The 18,019-nt window shown below is 32.5% G+C and overlaps 1 protein-coding gene across 7 annotated transcripts; it reads left to right on the top strand.

Annotated features, from left to right (window-relative positions):
• Positions 1–2,422: 2,422 nt before the first annotated feature.
• Positions 2,423–16,273, top strand: LOC131952571 (acidic leucine-rich nuclear phosphoprotein 32 family member B). Of its 7 annotated transcripts, none has more exons than XM_059315302.1 (8): positions 2,423–2,619; positions 5,249–5,392; positions 5,525–5,644; positions 5,758–5,908; positions 6,071–6,094; positions 12,362–12,414; positions 13,785–13,914; positions 15,184–16,273. In XM_059315302.1, exons 1-8 carry the CDS (start codon positions 2,554–2,556, stop codon positions 15,297–15,299), a joined length of 804 nt encoding a protein of 267 aa, XP_059171285.1. In that variant the 5' UTR covers positions 2,423–2,553; the 3' UTR covers positions 15,300–16,273. The 7 variants fall into 7 exon arrangements, with proteins under 7 accessions (XP_059171285.1, XP_059171282.1, XP_059171284.1 ...); XM_059315299.1 differs by having other exon boundaries at positions 2,425–2,619; positions 12,362–12,447; XM_059315301.1 differs by having other exon boundaries at positions 2,427–2,619; positions 15,181–16,273.
• Positions 16,274–18,019: the final 1,746 nt, after the last annotated feature.

The following is an 18,019-nucleotide window of genomic DNA, read 5'->3' as shown; positions in this document are numbered from 1 at the left end:
TGTGTTGGGTGCTCTCGGGAGACACTGATCACACTACAGCCTGATTCGGTTTAGTCATCGCATGAAGTGGCCCACTGTTTCTCTATTGTAACGAGTTAGAACTATGATTAGAATTAGGTAAACAATTTTAAAAATTAAAGTACCACCCCTACTAATTCAAAATATAATAATATATTATAATACATATAGTGACAGTCCATAATGAATGACGTATATATTTCTACTCATTTATTTTAAAATATACAACCTGTTATTTGTTCACTGTGAATGCAATTAAGCTGTAGAGTTGATCTGCATCAGACCCCAAAAATGGAGACTGGTTTGCTCCAGTCCCCCTTCCCACTAAATTGCATTTCTCCTCTATAAAACAACGAAGTCTTTCTAAAATAGTGCTCAAGATTAAAAGGAGTCAGAGTTTCTTCCAGGCGAAATGAAATTTATATAATTTATATAGAAAATATATACTTTTAACAGTGTCCGCCCCCCCCCCCCCCCCGGAGAAATAAGTCTGGAAGAAACACTGAAAGGAGTCCTTTGATAATTAACATTAAGGCCTACGTAATTTAATCAGACATAATAAAAACATAAATTTTTTCCTGAAATTAGACTGCATTCGAACGTTTCAGTATGCATAGTTTCAACTCACGAAAAATTGCTGTTAAGGGCCTACACATTTAACAGTAACCCATTACCCTGATCTAAGCTTGATTGTTTATTTAAAATGCTAATGGTTGCCCCTGTTTAAAATTCTTAATTACGGTAAAAAAAAAAGTTATGTCTTTACCTCCTGCTGTCTAAGACATTTACTCAAGTAGGCCTAGACCTATATCCTATAAATATTACCTCTGAGTTAGTTGGATGTTGTTTTTTTTTGTGCTGTTGGAGCATTGGCTCCCACCCTCTCCCCGAAAGAGAACTGAAAGAAACGCTTGTTTCAGGCTAGTCAGTAATCAAAGAATTAGCAGTTTAGCAGCATAATTTATCACTAACAACAAAGGCATGGGTATCTACAATTCCTCCAATTTATTTTAAAGTATCATTAAATATAGCCTCAAGGCATAGCTAAGTGGATTAAACACGCTGGCCCTTAATGGGATCACAGCACAAACGCGGATATCCTAGGCCTATTCCTAATAATTTCCAGTAAACTGTAAACACGATTGGTAGGCTAAAACCGCATGGCACATGTGTATAAATAGAAACTCCACGTGGAGATGTTATTGTACCTCGAAAGACGGAAATAAGTTTCATTGGCTGCTTTGGGGCTATATGGAGACTGCTCAAACTTCGACCGATTCGTTTTCGTCCGGTCCGTAGGTTCGCTTCTCTTCGTTGTAACTCGTAAGCTAATCAACATAGCGGTTTCATTTTTTCACTATTAAAAACGTTATCATTTGCTGATTGGTTCAGTATAAATAGTTAACCAATCACAAGGGAGAATATAAATGCTATATGCAAGGCTAGACACTGACCCCACTTCGTTCTGTTTGGTTTTAACTTCGACCGGGTTGCTCTAACTTCGACCAGCGGCTTGCTCTAACTTCGACCGCTATAAGCCTATATATACATTATTGTTTTATTCATATGGGAAAAGGCTTAAAATTGTAAATAGATTAGGGCATTATAATAAACAATATGCAGATCTATATTATGGTACAAATGATATTTAATTTGTAGAAAATAGAGACGCAATAATGATATTTAAACCAGCTGGAGATGGGACAGAAAGGGCAGGATGGGGACATAGATCGTTAGGTCCTTCAATAATTATGTCATCTTGTGTTGTTTTTAGTTATATTTAAGTATAATGAAAAAGAAATGCTCAGCTGATTAAATTATTTAATAAAACTATAGATAAATGTGATAGTACATGCAAAGTTATGTTTTAGGGTCAAGTTTTTCAGTCGGTCGAAGTTAGAACTATGCCAATTTCAAGTGGTTTTAACTTCGACCGATTTATTTTTCAAATTTATTTTTTACATTTTTGTTTAAATGTAAAAAATAAAAATACACACATATAGGACTGCCTTTTTTACAAACGCTTTTTTAATTTTTTAAATTTTATTGTATGAATTAATTGTAATTTGAGCATTGTGAAGCACGACACTCCTAAGACAGCAAAATCTCAATTCGTGATTTTCACGTGATAAAATTCACTGACGAGTTGTGCCTTATATTTGCCGATCAGAAGCGCAGAAACGGTTAAAAATAGACATGACCTTAAAAAAAGAAAATCCCCCACAATTCAAATATGTTACTAAATATATAATTTATTTTGTCCAATGGCAATTATTAAATTTTTAATAATTTTTTTTTCTGACCATACTAAGAAATCGGTCGAAGTTAGAACCCGGTCGAAGTTAGAGCAGTCTCCCCTATATTCATGAGATTACCACATGCCTCAGGAACAGCTACAACCAATCGCCGTAGCGCCCTCACAACATTGATATCTCGCGCGCACTGTGGTAGCGTAAGAGCTTTCTTCCGAATACGAGGCTTTGATTTTTTTTCCCATCAAATATCAGTGATATTTTCAAAATTTTGGATTACTAAATGAAAATGTCTTTAGGTCTCGGAAAAAGAATAGAATTAGAAATGAGAGGTCGACCAGCTGATCAGGTAAAGTTTCAGTTATACAGCATAACTTATTGTCTTATTTGATTCTACATGAGTGTCACTGGCGTGTACACAGCAACACGAAGTGTAGAATAGACCTCTAGTCTAGCTAGAGAGAGACCACTATCACTATGCTATAGATTATAGATCCAGTCTGGACTGAGTCTATCTTAATTCATTCCGAATTCATTCTACTTATTTTGTACGCTGCTTTTATAAATTATAAACATCAATGTATTGAAATTTTGAATAAAAACACTTAAACTTGTTATGACTGTAGATTACACTAACGACTAGTGACCTAGTCTAACACCGTAACACGCTGTTGTAAGGTTCGAAAGTAACATAAACATGGCGCCTTTTCTATTTCAATCGTAGAATCTAGATCTAGATTCTAGATCTATACGTCTAGATTCTCTAGATCAATGAGCGATTTTCTTCTTTAATCTTTATAAATCTAGACTATCAATGTTTAGCAAGATGCATTTGTAAATCTTTACGACCAGTTTCACGTTACATTTTCTGAGATCTAGATCTAGAATCTAGAGATCTAGATCTAGATCTAGATCTAGTCTAGTCTAGTCTAGATCTAAATTCTACTTAAAACCAGTCTGTCTATGCCAGGCTTTTTTTTTAAACCAACCAAAAATAAAAGCAACAGTCAAAGTCATTGCAATGCCTAGAAATCTAGATTTTCTAGATCTAGAATCCAGATTCTATCTAGATCATCTAGATCTAGATCAACTTGTAGATTCTAGATATAGGTTCATCTAGATCTAGATCTCTAGATCTAGATTCTACCTCGATGTTATAGACTCTACCCTAGAGATTTAGTTCTTAGATCTAGATTCTAGATAGAGCTAGATCTAGATTTCTAATTATAGAAGACAGATCTAGATTCTAGTATCTAGATCTAGATCTAGACTCTATATTCTAGAATAAATATAATCCATTCTAGATCTAGAAGCTAGATGCTTTTGGTGGCATTTTACTTTTAACTTAGCTATTACGCTTCTAGACTCTATCTAGAGTCTAGGTTTAATTTAGATCATCTAGATCTAGAGAGTCTAGATTTAGATCTATTAGAATCTAGATCTAGGGAGGTAGAATCTAATTGAATCTATGGAGTAGATGAAGAATCTAGATCTAGATATATTTTCAATTGGAACGTTTATATTAAACTCAACAGTATGGCCTAGTTTGATCTCACATGGCAAATTATGCTACCGACAGGGGAGGTAATCGCATTTAATGTTAGTTAGCCATCTTGCAAGTAATTCCGAAAGAGCGCGCCATCTTGAAAGTATGTACAAATAGGCCTACCTAGTGATTTAACATTATATTTAGATCTAGATTTTCTAGGCCTAGATCTAGGCCTAATACAAAATTATATTTATGTCGATGGTCATAGGTCTATATTTTTAAAATATTTGCACGTGTATTACACTACGAATTAGATCTACAAACTATCATAATAGTTTAACTTTAATTATTTATGAGTTCCATCAGTATTCCCGCCATGGTTAAATCTAAATTCTGTACTAGGCTAGGCGAAGGGCAGGCGTATGGAGTCAACACAAGTTTGTAGAGAGGATTGGGTCATCCTGCACGAGAAAAGTGGTCTTAGGGTCAAATACGCAATATTTTAAAAACAATGATCTAGATCTAGAATCTAATTCTAATTAATTTGCAAATATAGAATCTAGATCTAAGTCTAGACCTAGTTATAGATCTAGATCTAAATCTAAGCAGAATCTTTTTTAATGCAAATATAGATCTAGATCTAGATCTATCTAGATCTATCTAGATTCTAGATAGATCTAGATCTAGTAGACTCTAGATCTAGATTCTACATCTAGAATAATCTAGATCTAATGATAATCTAATCTAGAAATCTAGACCAGATTCTAGATCTAGTTTAGAAATCTAGAATCTTGACTAGATCTAGATAGATCTAGACGGATCTAGATCTACATCTAGATTCTTCTAGTCTGGAATCTATTCAGCTCTAGATCTAGATTCTAGATTAGATTCCGTATTGAGCCATATTCTAGATTCTATATAGTATTTAGAATACTTGAAGATCTATCTAGAAAGTAGAATCTATGCTTTTTTAGATCCAGAGGAAGGAATCTAGACTCTAGGTCTAGATCTAGATCTAGTCCTACATTTTCTCTAGATCTAGATCATTTAGAAATATAGATTCTAGATATCTAGATCTAGGCCCACTCTTTATATAAATTCCTAAACCATGCTGAAGAGCATATGCTTCAAGAGCATATTTTCTGTAATATATAGATCTAGATCTAGATGTACTTTTTAAAATCTAGATCTAGATCTAGAGTTCTAGGTAGATTCCATAGCCGATCTAGACTAAGTTCTAATAGTGTAGATCTAAATAACTAAAGGCATTGTCTTTCATAAATCCCTAGAGGTTAGAGATCTAGATTTTAGGTCTAGACTAGATCTAGTATAGTAGTATAGTTCTACCAGATTTCTTTAAGACTTGGAGTATTCATTAACACTAACACTGTCCTTACAGATGATAGATCTAGTTCATAGGCTCTTTTTAAGTGATTGTTTTAGAAATGAAACTACATTACAAAGACAAATGTTAATTTTAAAAATTTAGATACTGGATCTCAATCTTGATAACTGCCGAGCAAGTAAAATTGAAGGACTGACTAGTGAATTTGTCAACTTACAGACCCTCAGTCTCATAAATTTAGGTCTTCAAAGTTTGGAAGGATTTCCTAAACTTGGCAACCTTAGAAAGGTAAGCATCTGTCTTTTTAGACAAGCAATAGCAGTAATAATGAGCAGATAAATTAAAAACTCACTATTTATTCCTTAGACTAGTTTATTTAATCCAATTATTATACATTAACTCATCATGTTTGTGTTTCAGCTTGAGTTAAGTGATAACAGAATATCTGGAGGTTTGAATCATTTAACTGGATGTCCTAATCTAACACATCTTAGTTTAAGTGGCAATAAAATTAAAGACTTTGATGTTTTAGATCCACTTGTAAGTATTTTTTGTTCACTGTTAATTCTTATTTGTAAGTAATTTTGTAGCTTAGCTTTTAGTCAGGTTTATTGCTTTTTTGTTTTGTCTAAAAAAAACGTTACCATTTACAGAAAGATCTTAATTTTTTGAGGAGTCTTGACCTGTTCAATTGTGAAGTAACCAACAATGAGCAGTATAGAGAGAAAGTTTTTGCCAAATTATCACAGATAACATATCTTGATGGCTTTGATAGGGAAGAGAAAGAACAAGAAGATGTTGATGGTGAGTCGAGTTTTGTCTAAATATGCCTTTATAAACTTTGTATTTTCTGCTAATATTGAGAATTAATTTGTTTAGCAGTTTTAAATCATAAGTGATATTGAATTAAGAATTAGAGTGTTGGAAATCGTATGCACCAGTAATTTGTTTTGTAATAATTTTCAGGTGAAGAAGAGGATGAAGACGAAGGTAAGCATATTATCTCGGATAGTACCTGCATGTATGCCTACTCTCTGCTAAAAAAAATAAAGCAATTAAAGAAAAATAAAGTTTGAAAAATCAAATAGCAGAAAATATAAATTATGTCCCTTTGGCATTAGTACTTTCACTTTGTTGAGTACTTACATGTTTATAATGTAAAAAAAATATCAGCTACCTATATTGGGGAGCATTAAAAATAAAAACAATAAGAGGTATTTGGAAACAAAACTAGGAAAAAGAAAAGTCTTTTCAGGTTTTGCAAAATAAGTGTTACATCAAAGAAATTTATTAGCAATCTTATCTATGCATATTAAAATGAAGCTACGTCAGTCTTTTATGCATTGTCAGCCTTTTTGAAAGTTGAAAATACTCCTTGGTTTGTGCAGAATTTTTTTTGAAGGGGCAGCCATGGGCTTCGCCATGTGCCCCTGCGGTAGTGTAACCGCTTTCCGCAACGTTCCTGACTTTCGAGTCGCCGAAGGGTTTTCACCTCAATGGCGTAGGGGTGACTCATTGCAGGGATGCTACTTTTCCAGGATACTCTGGATTCAAGAACCGTATTTTTTCACTTTCCTAATATGCAAAATGTGAGTTAAAAAATTTCTGGGTCTGCAGTTTAAAAAAAGACATGTTTTGAAAATCGTTTTTAATAGTGATCCAAAGAATTTTGCAGCTAATGGCCCTTTCTGTCATTAGCGCATGTGTAGAGGGTACCATATCCACGGCTGTGTTAGCTAGGCCTATTATACCGCTACTTTCATTTGCTTAACTGACACTGAAACATGATAGAACTTAAGCATCTAAATAGAGAATTTGATGGGTATAATATTTAAAGTTAGAATGCAGTTTACAGTAATTTTTAGCAGGAAACCATTTTGCTGAACCACTGTACATTTATTGAAAAAAAAAAAAATCATTTATCACGAAATATGGCTACTCAATGAAAATCAAGCTGTATACTGAGTTTGTATTGTTAGAGCAGTAGTTACATTGTTTAGGACAGCTAAAAATACTTATAATGTTCAATTGGGTTAGCCATACCATGGTCTAAAATTCGGAAATTATGTTCAAACGTCTAGTTTTCTTTCAATCTAGCATCCATCAAAGTGAATAACACTTGGATATAAGTAAAGCTGTGACAGGTGCATCTAATTATACACACATGATCAAGAATAATGTTATTATTCATCGAAAATGTTATACAGTTGAATATAAATTTATTTTTTGGGAGGCGTACTTGAAATTTTCAGGGTGGGGGGGCACTTAAATGTCCGGGGGAGGGGGGGACACTGATAAAAGTATGTTTTCTATATAAATTCTATTTTGTTCTGGGGGCAGTGCCCCCTATCCCCCCACCTGAAGTGATGCATGGAAGAAACTCTGCCCTCATTGAATTTGCAAAAGTCGATCCGGTCCAACCCCAGATGTCATCCAACCATCTTCTCTTTTGTTGCCCTCGCTATCTCCTCCCCCCCCCCCCCCCCCCCACGCGTACATTAGGACATCAGACATTTTATTTCTCCGACCCGGATCCGTCTCTGGGGGCAACCTGTATTGAGTGTTCATGGCTCTCATCCATGTATGCAACTCACTATTCGAACAGCTCCCAATTTAGCACCACGAATCTTCTTAACCCTTTGCCCCTTAAGCACTGTCACTGTTGCCCCTTCCCAAATCCTAAGAAAAGGGGCATAAGTCAGCCTAAATTAGAGGGTAGTGTTACAAAATAATTTATTTAAAAACAACCATACCTTTCACCTTATTTAAAACTCACATTAAGGGGTAAAGGGTTAAAAAGTTAACAAAGTAAAACTGGTATGGGGAACCTTAGGAGGGGAATATTATTGGGGCATGACAACAGTACACAGCTATTTCACATTTCTGCTATATGTAGCTTGAGCTCTCATATATGAAGAGAGTTAACCAACCCCCATGACCGAATCGTTTTACTTAAATTGTGACCATTGTTATTATTCTGGTTTGATATAATTTTTAATGTCATGCGCTAGTAAATTTACAGCAATACTAAATTAGTTTACATTCAATGGTATTAAATACTTCCGTTAGTGTAATTCTGAAAACTTAAAGGTTTTTCAATATTTTAAATTATTTTATACAATAATATATAAGTAAATATAAGTCAAGGTCATAATTAAGTATCTATAAATACTATTTAACACCCAAACGTCAACAGTTAACAAAGTCAACGATTGTTTCACCATAAATAACCATTTAACATAAACATTTGCATCTGTGTTTCTTGCTAGTGTCCAATAATTGTGACGTTTGTGTAACAGTCTACATGGGGCCATTAGTTGCTAACGTCCCACTTATGGGTTGCTTGTTGTACACTTCATATAACAAAGTAGTTTAAAAAATTGACCCTTAAATTTTTATCAGATAGAAATTTGGTACTGCTACAAGTTTAAAATGTATTTTGCATTTAAAATGTTATTATTTTAGTAGATGTGTAGATTCCTATGTGCATGTTTTCTTTTTCCTCCATTTTGACAAGTCCTGCAAAGCCGGCGCTATAACATTTTTCTAAATAATTTTTTTTCACAAAACACACAAATTCAATAGTCTAACCATTTTCAAATACAATGAAACATAATTTGTGATTAAACTAGTTTTTAACAAATTTTAGCAATTTTTTATACAATCGTCGCATAAGTGGGGTGCTAGGAGAATATGGGTAATGGTTCAGGGTTTTAAAAATTTCAGATGTCCGTTTCAGGATTGGTAAAAATTAGGGGATTGATTTTTAGGATTGGCTTAAAAATAAAATGTGTGACACCCCTGCTCATTGGGTCATATTGGCATTTGGGGGTGTGGACTAGCCAGCGCAATAACAACTCTCATTCAAGAAATATAGCACCTTCTTACTTTACATTTAAATAATTCAGCTTAAGAAAACAAGGTCTCATGTTTAAAATACACAGTTGGTAACGCATGGGATGGGATTGCTAGTTGTTTATTAAAAATAAAAAAGACTGTCTAACCGTGTAAAAAATGACATTCTTGCAAGATATTACCTTTTTTCTATTTTTCCTAGAAATCTTTTTCAGTTGAAGAAAAAACATTTGTCTGAAGAATAAAGTTTCTCTTCTAGAAATCCTCAGTTACAACAATATTCGTGGGAGGGTAAATTGCTAGTCTACCACTAAACTTTTTTGCGACAGCAAATGTGCTACAATTATTTAAAATTGTTGTTTGAGTATTCTTGCATGGACGATACACATTGATTCTACCCACAAGTTTTCATAAAGTTTGCAGTTTTTAGACAGTCTTGGAAAAATGTTAATGTCGGGAGGGGGATCAGTGGAACCGTGGACTAAACTTTTTGATGTCATTAAGTGTGGTATGGCTATCTTGGCTATTAACCATTAATGACCCATTCATTCTACCAAAACCCCACCCTTGACAGCCCAATGTAAGGAGCATAACTCTGTTTGATCAAGTGAACAGTTCACAAAATTTTTGTATTTGTCTAAATGAAATTGAAAATTAAGGTAAAAACTACTGCTTGATGTTGGGAATAAACCTGGCTTTTCAACAGTATTAAATAGAAAATATTATATTCGGTACAGTACAAGTCCAGTAAAAAAATTAAAAATGTCAGAGAAAATCCAAAACAAGTCATTTTGGGTATTCAACTTTACTTTTGTCTACACAACTGTGCATCGAATTTAACAGTTAAATATCAATTTGGTTATTTTTAAGATATATAATTCATAAAATACATGCCTAGATACATTTATAGGCAATATTCTATTTTTAATTTCGGTATAGAAAGAAACTAATATTTTGTATCTTTCAAAATCAGCATTGAAATTAGAAGAAAAGGATGCTGAAACTATTCAACTTCCTGTTTAGTTAAAAATTAGGATTTGTAGGCCAAATTTTAATGAAAAATTTTTTATTTTTCTATGCGTATTGTAAGTGGAAGGCAGCGGGCGTTACGGGCCATAATGGGTTAGCGTGCAGCAGCGGGCGTTATGGGTCATCAATGGATGGTATGTGTTGCGGGTAAAGTTTGCATAATTTATGTGACATATAAATGTATTTGCTCCTGGACTGCAGCGCAGTTCTCACTCATCGATAATATTAAAAGGGCAATTATTCTATAAAATATATAAAATTTATTAATAAAGTACTAAATGGGATGTTGTTTTCAGTTTCTAGTGTATTTTTAGTGTAAAAAATAAGTAAAACAATGCAATGGCACTAACAGACATGCCTACCGTCCCACCAAAAACTGTATTATTCCGCAATCCAGTTTTCGACTAAGTTTGTTCCGTTAAAAAAAAAAATAATAAAGAAATGTAATAAATCGAATTAACAAAAAGAGAAGGGAAAAGCGATTATCTTTCTTTGGCACCAGTTTCCTAGTTTACTTACAATATTTTCAATTACCATCAAATACTAGATCTACTAATAGATATTGTGGACAATAAAGCTTCTGAACGTTCTTTTTAGTATTTGCAATTGAATTGTTGATTTAAATTATGTCTTAAATAATGTGTAGGGAGAAAAATACATGACTAACAGTAACACTAATTTCTAGATCTAGATAGTAGATCTCTTAATCAGTGTGCATTTAATGTGTAGTGTTGACTGATAATATACATAGTTGTGTTTTAATTTGTCTAATAGGTATTGGTTGCCTATTTTTAGTTATATAGTTATTTCTGAGCTTTGTTACTATTGTTCAAGGTTTGGTTAAGTACATAGCGTTTAGACCAATAACTAATTTATAAATTATTTTTTCCCAAACAAGTATAACAGTTAAAATATACAGGCTTATTATTTATGTGAAACTGCCTTACTGGTACCCATGGCTAGTAAACTATAAAAGTCAAAACGATTATCTTGTTACAAAATTTTTATTATTTTTTGAAGAATAAATACTGAAATATGGTGGGAATTTTTAAAAAAAATAACGAAAAGTAGATCAAGAAAATACAGTTTTTGAGTACTTTGTAATGCTAATTGTAAGCTTTGGGCATTTCAACAATGATGGAAAATAAGATTATCAAATAGAATTAGATGATTGATATTGAAATTTTGTAGAAAGCGTGTAAGATTAAGAAAAAATGATTATTTTAAATTAATTCTAATTTAAACTATTAGAATTTTTTTTCTCATTCAAGTTTTTGTTTTCTTAATACAAAATGGACAAAAATTCAAAGTGCAAGAAACCCAGTAAGATGGAAAAAAACATGATATTGATTTTTTTGGAAAAAAACATGATATTGATTTTTTTTCTCTGCAGTATATCCCTTTAAGTGGATACATTCAGTTTAAAAAGAAAAAAATTTGTAGTTAAAGTTATGGAGCCTTTTAAATACTTTTAACCATGTAAGACACATGAAAGTAAGTAGGAAAACAATTTCGGTTGTCATGGAAACACGCAAAACTTACGCCATTTTTCGGACCTTTTAAAAACGCTGTTTTTATTATTTATGCACTTAAAGCGGGGGTTTGCTCTTTTGATGTGAATATTCGGCTCCCTAGTTCCATAATAATAATATTATTTTATTTTTAAAACTAAAAAAAAATATTGTACTGCAAAAACAAAAACAACTTAAAACAAAATAAAAACAATGAGAATAGGTGGAGTAGAGCGTATATGGACAACTGACAGATGCTGGACTTTAGGCCCAGACCCACAACTGTGCTGTGGCCAGCTGTTGGTTCCAAGCCTTCCGTTGCCGAAGTGAACATAAAATGTTAGTGGTTCTTTAAAAATTGGGAAATTTTTTTAGATAGTAACTTTTGGCTCTTCTGTCTCACAAGGTTGCAGGCCCCTGACTTTAAGCAATTAAATTTACACTGCTTATATTTTTTAAATATTTTTTTTACAACTTTTTCTATAGACCTACGATTCTACATTATAAGGTCCAAAAAATTGCACTCGTTTTAGTCTGCAAAAATACAATATCTGTAAAATTTGTAAAGCCAATTTAAAGCTTTGTGTATTTTTGAGATGATTAACAAAAACCCAGAGAAATTTAGCATTTCAATAATGCCATCATATTTTTTTCTCATTAAAATTTATTTTTTAAATTTAAAAAATGGGCAAGGTATCCAAACATGCATAATAAAAAATCTGAATTTTGTTTAAGAAAGTGTTTCTCATAGAAATAAATTGGATGGCTGCTTTGGGAGTAGTAAATTTTTTTAATGTGTTACTACCAAATAAAACTTAAGTATATTCAAACCTAATTTACAACTGTTTTTCTGTTTATGCAGATGAAAATGAAGTAGATGACGAGGATGATGATGATGATGAGGACGAGGATGAGGTTGGTCTGTCATACCTGACAAAGAACATTGATGTTAGTTAAATATTAAAATTAACCATACACTCTGTTTCACTCATACAAGTCAGAGTTTGATTATACTTTGAGAGTTAAACAATAATATATTTTATATTAATGTAATTTATATACTCAATGCTTTAGCTAAAACGTCAAGAAGTCAATTTTACTTGATACAAAATTAATGCGTTTATAAAAATTGAGATAATTACTCAAATAGAATGACTTAAAGTATGTCATGGTCTAACCATTAAAGATTGTATCATAAACTTTATAAATTCTGCCCAGTAAACGGGATTCCCACAATTTTTTATCTTTAGTTAGAGCAGTAAAACAATCATACTTCTCAAAAACTGTGGGTCGCCACCCCCAGGGTGGTCACAAAGGGCTTTCTAGGGGGTCGCCAACTGGTCGACTATTCCTTAGCAATGAAAAACGAAAAATACATACATATTTAGACGAATATCTAAAATTCAGCTTTACTAACATCACTGGAAATGGGATAGAGAAGAAACAATGCGTACTGTGCAAAGTTGTTCTCAGTCATGAGTCTATGAAACCTTCAAAAATATAATGTCACAGGTCACAGACATGCCTTCCCATTGCCTCAGTTTGTTCGATTTAAAAAAAAAAATTAATAAAGAATGGTAATAAGGTGAATTGAAAAAAGGCAGTGAAAAGTGATTATCTCCCTTTGGCTTACATTTCTGTTTCCTAGTATACTTACAATATTTACAAGTATCATCTAATAATAGATCTAGCTAGCAGTAAATCTACTACTTCTAGATCTAGAATTGTAACTAGATCTACTAGTAGATACTAAAATAGTAAATACTGGTCTATCTTGTAAGTTGTAACTTACTAGTAACTACTATTATAAAGAACATAGTAAGAAGTAACTAGGACTTTTACTAGGTAGATCAAGGGCATTCGAGGGTCTTTGCTCTTAACTTATATATTACATATGATGAAGCCTTCAGCATTAGTTATTAATATAGAATCAAATCAATGTTATTTCAAAGCTATGGGGGGGGGGTCTCAGGTTACTGGTTAACTTTAAAAAAAAATATAAGCTGACATTAAGCAATATTTAAATGTAGCCTAGAGACTAGTTATATATAACTAGAAGCATACTCGTTAGAGTAATTTTTAATTATTATAATTTTTGACTTAGTAAAGTAGCGTCAGTGCGTATGTTCCTCTTTTTGGCTACAAATTGCTGTTCCTACTTTCGGCTGACGGGTAGGCATGTCTGCCTGTTATTTAATCAAGCCTGTTATTTAATCAAGCCTGTTTTTTAATCAAGCCTGGTTTTTTTTCACTATTAATTAAGCTAAAATCTTGTAATTTTTAAGGATGATGATGAAGATGAAGACGATTTTGAACCTGGTGATGATGGGGAAGATGATGATGACCAGATAGTTGCAGGTGAAGATGATGATGAAGAGGAGGATGATGAAGTTGCAGCAGGAGAAGATGATGGAGGTAGGTTATAATTTTAGAGACCTTTTTTGAAATGAAAATTTTTTCTAATCAGGATTGTGCCTTTTCCTATCTGATGGTTGCTTAAGTCATTTTGCATATTTTCAGTAAAATGCTGCAAAAAACAGGTGATATATTTATAAATAAAGTACCTGGCTTTGTCCTTGATGCATTACTACACCTTTCATCTAATCTCCATGAAACTATGGGGAATTGATGAGAATACTCGCATGAAGGTTTCCGTAGAAAAAACTTCAATTAGGAGGGTCGGATCCCTGGCTGTGTGCTATGCTACATTAAAAATTATAAATTATTCTGTAAATTCTTTGGGAGTGATCTCTCCTAAACTTTCTCAATTATTCTTATATATTACACTATTGGGGATGGCGCTTGGGGATACAGGCATGATTTGATTTAATTTTTAAGTACTGAATTTTAAAAAATAGAAAAATATATTTTAAAATTTTTTAAAAATAGAAAAATATATTTTAGAAAAACAAATTGCGCACCAAATGAACAGCAAACAGTGTGTGTATAATAGTGTGGAACATACGTATTTATAAAGAATATCTTGAACTACCAATTTGATACAATGCCTAGATGAAATTTCATCAACCACGCTGCAACTGTACTCAAGTTATCGTGTTCACAGACATACAGACAAAATTGCAAATCGTTTTTCCAACTCACTGAGGTGTAAAACATAGATTATTTATATTTTAATATCGCCATTGAAATTAGTAATACGGAAAAGGACGCTAAACTATCCAACTTTCTGTTAAGTTAAAAATTTGGAATTTTCAGGCCAAATTTTTATGAAAATTTCATTTTTCTATGCATACTGTAAGTGGGTTTACGGGCATTCATGGGTTGCAGGCGATATGGGTCCTTAATGGTTAAAAAACCAAGACAGTTAAAATTAAATGTTAGACCTGAAGATTTCTACTTGTCTTAGTTTCTGCAAGTCTGGCAATCATTAAAATGGTAATAGTGACTGTTATCTGACTGAACATTGTCTTGATGTTTTGAAAAAGTTATGAAAACTGTATTTTATTATTTAATTTAATAAGTTTCGTATAAAGGTGGTATGATTATTTTATCATGCATAAAAAAATATTCTCATTTCCAGCTGTTTTTGCAACCTTCATTCATACTGAATCATGATGATACACTATATCATCATAATTCAGGAAAAAAGTGTCGGCACCAAACCAAGTTATTTCACCCACTATTCCAAGTAATTAACAAATGTAAATATTTTTTCCTCAGAAGATGATGAAGAAGAAGAAGGTGAAGGTGAGGAGGAAGAGGAGGAAGAAGGACCCAGAGGGACAAAGAGGAAGCATGATGAAGAAGAAGAGGGTGGAGAAGAAGAAGAGGATGCATAGTTTTTGCTACTTGACCGGTATGAGTGTGGTGTGATTGTACAGGTTTGAAATTGTGTACATAAAGAACTAGTGTTTGGATGGATAAGGGTTTATTTTTATTTTTGATATGACTGAGCTTACATTTTGTATTGGCTTTCAGAAACAAGAATGTGACCACTATTGAATGTATTTCCATTATCAAATGTTTGAAGGCATATTTATGCTTATAAATGATTTCATTGCTACCTAAATAAAAATTGAAATTGTTTTGAAAGTATATACACATTGGAATATTATTTTGTTTATACATTTTTAAGTCATTAAATTAAAAAGTAATTAGAGCAGTATTGGATTGTTTATTGTAAATAGAGTGGGAATTGTTGTCCAGCCCAAAGATTAGGTTTGTGATATACAAGATTTCCACATGCATAGTACTTGGTCCCACTGAATACTGTATCCCAAAATTCTGTTTTATTGATGATAACATTATTTAGTACTTAGATATGATCATATGCTGCTACAACTTGTATATTGTAAGATTAATATATTCAAGTTGTACAAGCACAACTCCTTTTTTTAACAATGTTAAAATGTGTAACAAATTTTTCCAGTGAAAAAGTTTCTGGACTACATGGTTTGACCTTATAATAAACCAGCATTTTTAAGCTCATGTTGTATATATGTTACATAGGCCAAGTGAAGGCTGCTACCAGCCAGGGAACTTTTTTTTTTTATTAAAAAAAGTTTACAATTTGATGCCCAAAAAATAATTGAAAGGTAAATTAATGATTGGAACTTTGTTTATAAATGTGTGTACATGCTAATCATCCCTATCATTGTCAAGATTTTGTCCTGTAATCATAATGTTAATTTTATCCATTGTCACTGTTTTTTTTAAAACTTATCCAGAATTCAAATAGAAAGTCAGATTATTTTTTTTTTTATTGATAAGTTTCTGTTTCTGGATATCAATAAAGTTCATTTACATAACTGCAGATTGTAAAAATTTATTATCACAAAAAGTTCATTGTGCTTTTCTTTAACATATAGTATAGTGAAGCAAAAAAATATTGAACTATTTTACAAAAAATCCTATTGAAATTCTATTTAATCTCATTTGGTGTTTATCTCAAAAGCTTTCACAATTTAATTTTTTTTACATCAACCAGACACAACACTATCCTTTTTATAAAAAAAAACATGTCGAACAATGATAAGGACCAGTTTTTTTGTGCTTATTGGTGTCACCAAAAAGTGACTACCTGACAGTAAAATTTTTCTTTAATCATTAAACAATCAGCATTTACTAATTTGAACTTTCAGACTACTTTATTTACATAAATGATCTTTGTTTATAGTTTTAACATTCATAACTTAAAATTTTTAACCTATCTTACAAAAAATCAGGGAGTCAACTAAATTAAAATTTATGGCAGAAACCACACACTTGCGACATATTCTTTTAATAAAAATATATATAGTATTTAGAAATAAAATCAGTTAAAACCGTTAGAGACTGCATTTATATAAAAAAAACTAAACACCTATGTATATCTCTATTTTTTTATAGTAACCACTGCTTATTAATTATTATTATAATCGAAAGTCCAATTTTAAAAGAAATGATTTATATCTCATTGTGTGTGCACTCGCTAGAGTCCGGAAAAGATTTAATAATTACAGTGTATTATTTTCGTTACATTAAACTTTACTCGACGCCAATGAAATTCCCATTATACGTTTTCTTTTTAAAAAAAAGAAAAAAAATGTCTGTAGTTTGGAAGGTATTTTGTAGCAGGTGCTAAATTGTAACTAAATCATAGTGTCAAAACCTAAGATATGTAGATCTAGTAATTTTTACTTTCTCGTATACGAAGTATAGAGAAAGTATTGTATTTGTAATCGTGCAAAAAAAAAATCGAGATTTTCGCAAATTTCGACTTTTTACACCTCCCTGAGTCGGAAAAGCATAGTTTTGCAATCTGGTTTGTGTGTGTGTCTGTAAACACGAAAACTTGAATATCGTTACAGTTAGGTTGATGAAATTTGATATATAAGTATTATATCAAATTTGTAGATCCGTAATAACTTTTCAGCGATTTCCAATAATCGGAAGTGGAGCCCCCCCCCCCCCTCCCCCCCGCGAACGAAATGTAATTTATATAGAAAATACATACTTTTACCAGTGTCGTCCCCCCCCCCCCCCCCCCGGAAAAATGTTGCCCCCCCCCCCCCCCCGAGAAAAGTCTGGAAGAAACACTGCCATATCCCGTAGTGTTATATAAGAATATTCGAGAAAGTTTAGGGGAGATCACTCGCGGTTTATTTCAAGTAAAAAACTAAAAATAACCACGTTACAAATAGATATTTAAATATCAGTGCGTGTATAATGTGCTCGCTTGGTCAGGTGTGTAGGGTTATCGGCCAGCGCGACCACACAAAAAAAGGGGAGATGCGGTTTGTTATGGAAACACATGCAGCGTTAAGTTGAGTAAATGTAGTATTTGACGATATGTTGATTACCCGAATTTACCCGAACCCACATAGCTAGACAGCCACAACACAGTGCGGTCTGAAGCATCTATAAAAAAAAGAAAAAAATTAGACTGCCCGCAATGTCTGACTCTTTTTAAAAAACTAGCCGTCGGTACCCGTAGACTTAGGGAGATTTTGGAAAAGTTAAACTCCCAAATTATTCTTTAGGCCTAGTAATTGCAGTATGGTAGTTGTGTAGCTTAATT

The sequence above is a fragment of the Physella acuta genome, unplaced genomic scaffold (assembly GCF_028476545.2).
Source record: "Physella acuta isolate Inbredline_101_S28 unplaced genomic scaffold, ASM2847654v3 ptg000877l, whole genome shotgun sequence".
NCBI classification, from domain to species: domain Eukaryota; kingdom Metazoa; phylum Mollusca; class Gastropoda; family Physidae; genus Physella; species Physella acuta.
This window is presented reverse-complemented; position numbering and strand designations above follow the sequence as displayed.

Bases quoted from the DNA above. Each gene is read 5' to 3' on its own strand.
- LOC131952571 (XM_059315297.1), top strand. From the start codon at position 2,554: ATGAAAATGTCTTTAGGTCTCGGAAAAAGAATAGAATTAGAAATGAGA. The intron at 5,909-6,070 runs GTGAGTCGAGTT...AATAATTTTCAG, and splicing joins AGAACAAGAAGATGTTGATG to GTGAAGAAGAGGATGAAGAC. The intron at 13,915-15,180 runs GTAGGTTATAAT...TTTTTTCCTCAG, and splicing joins AGCAGGAGAAGATGATGGAG to AAGATGATGAAGAAGAAGAA.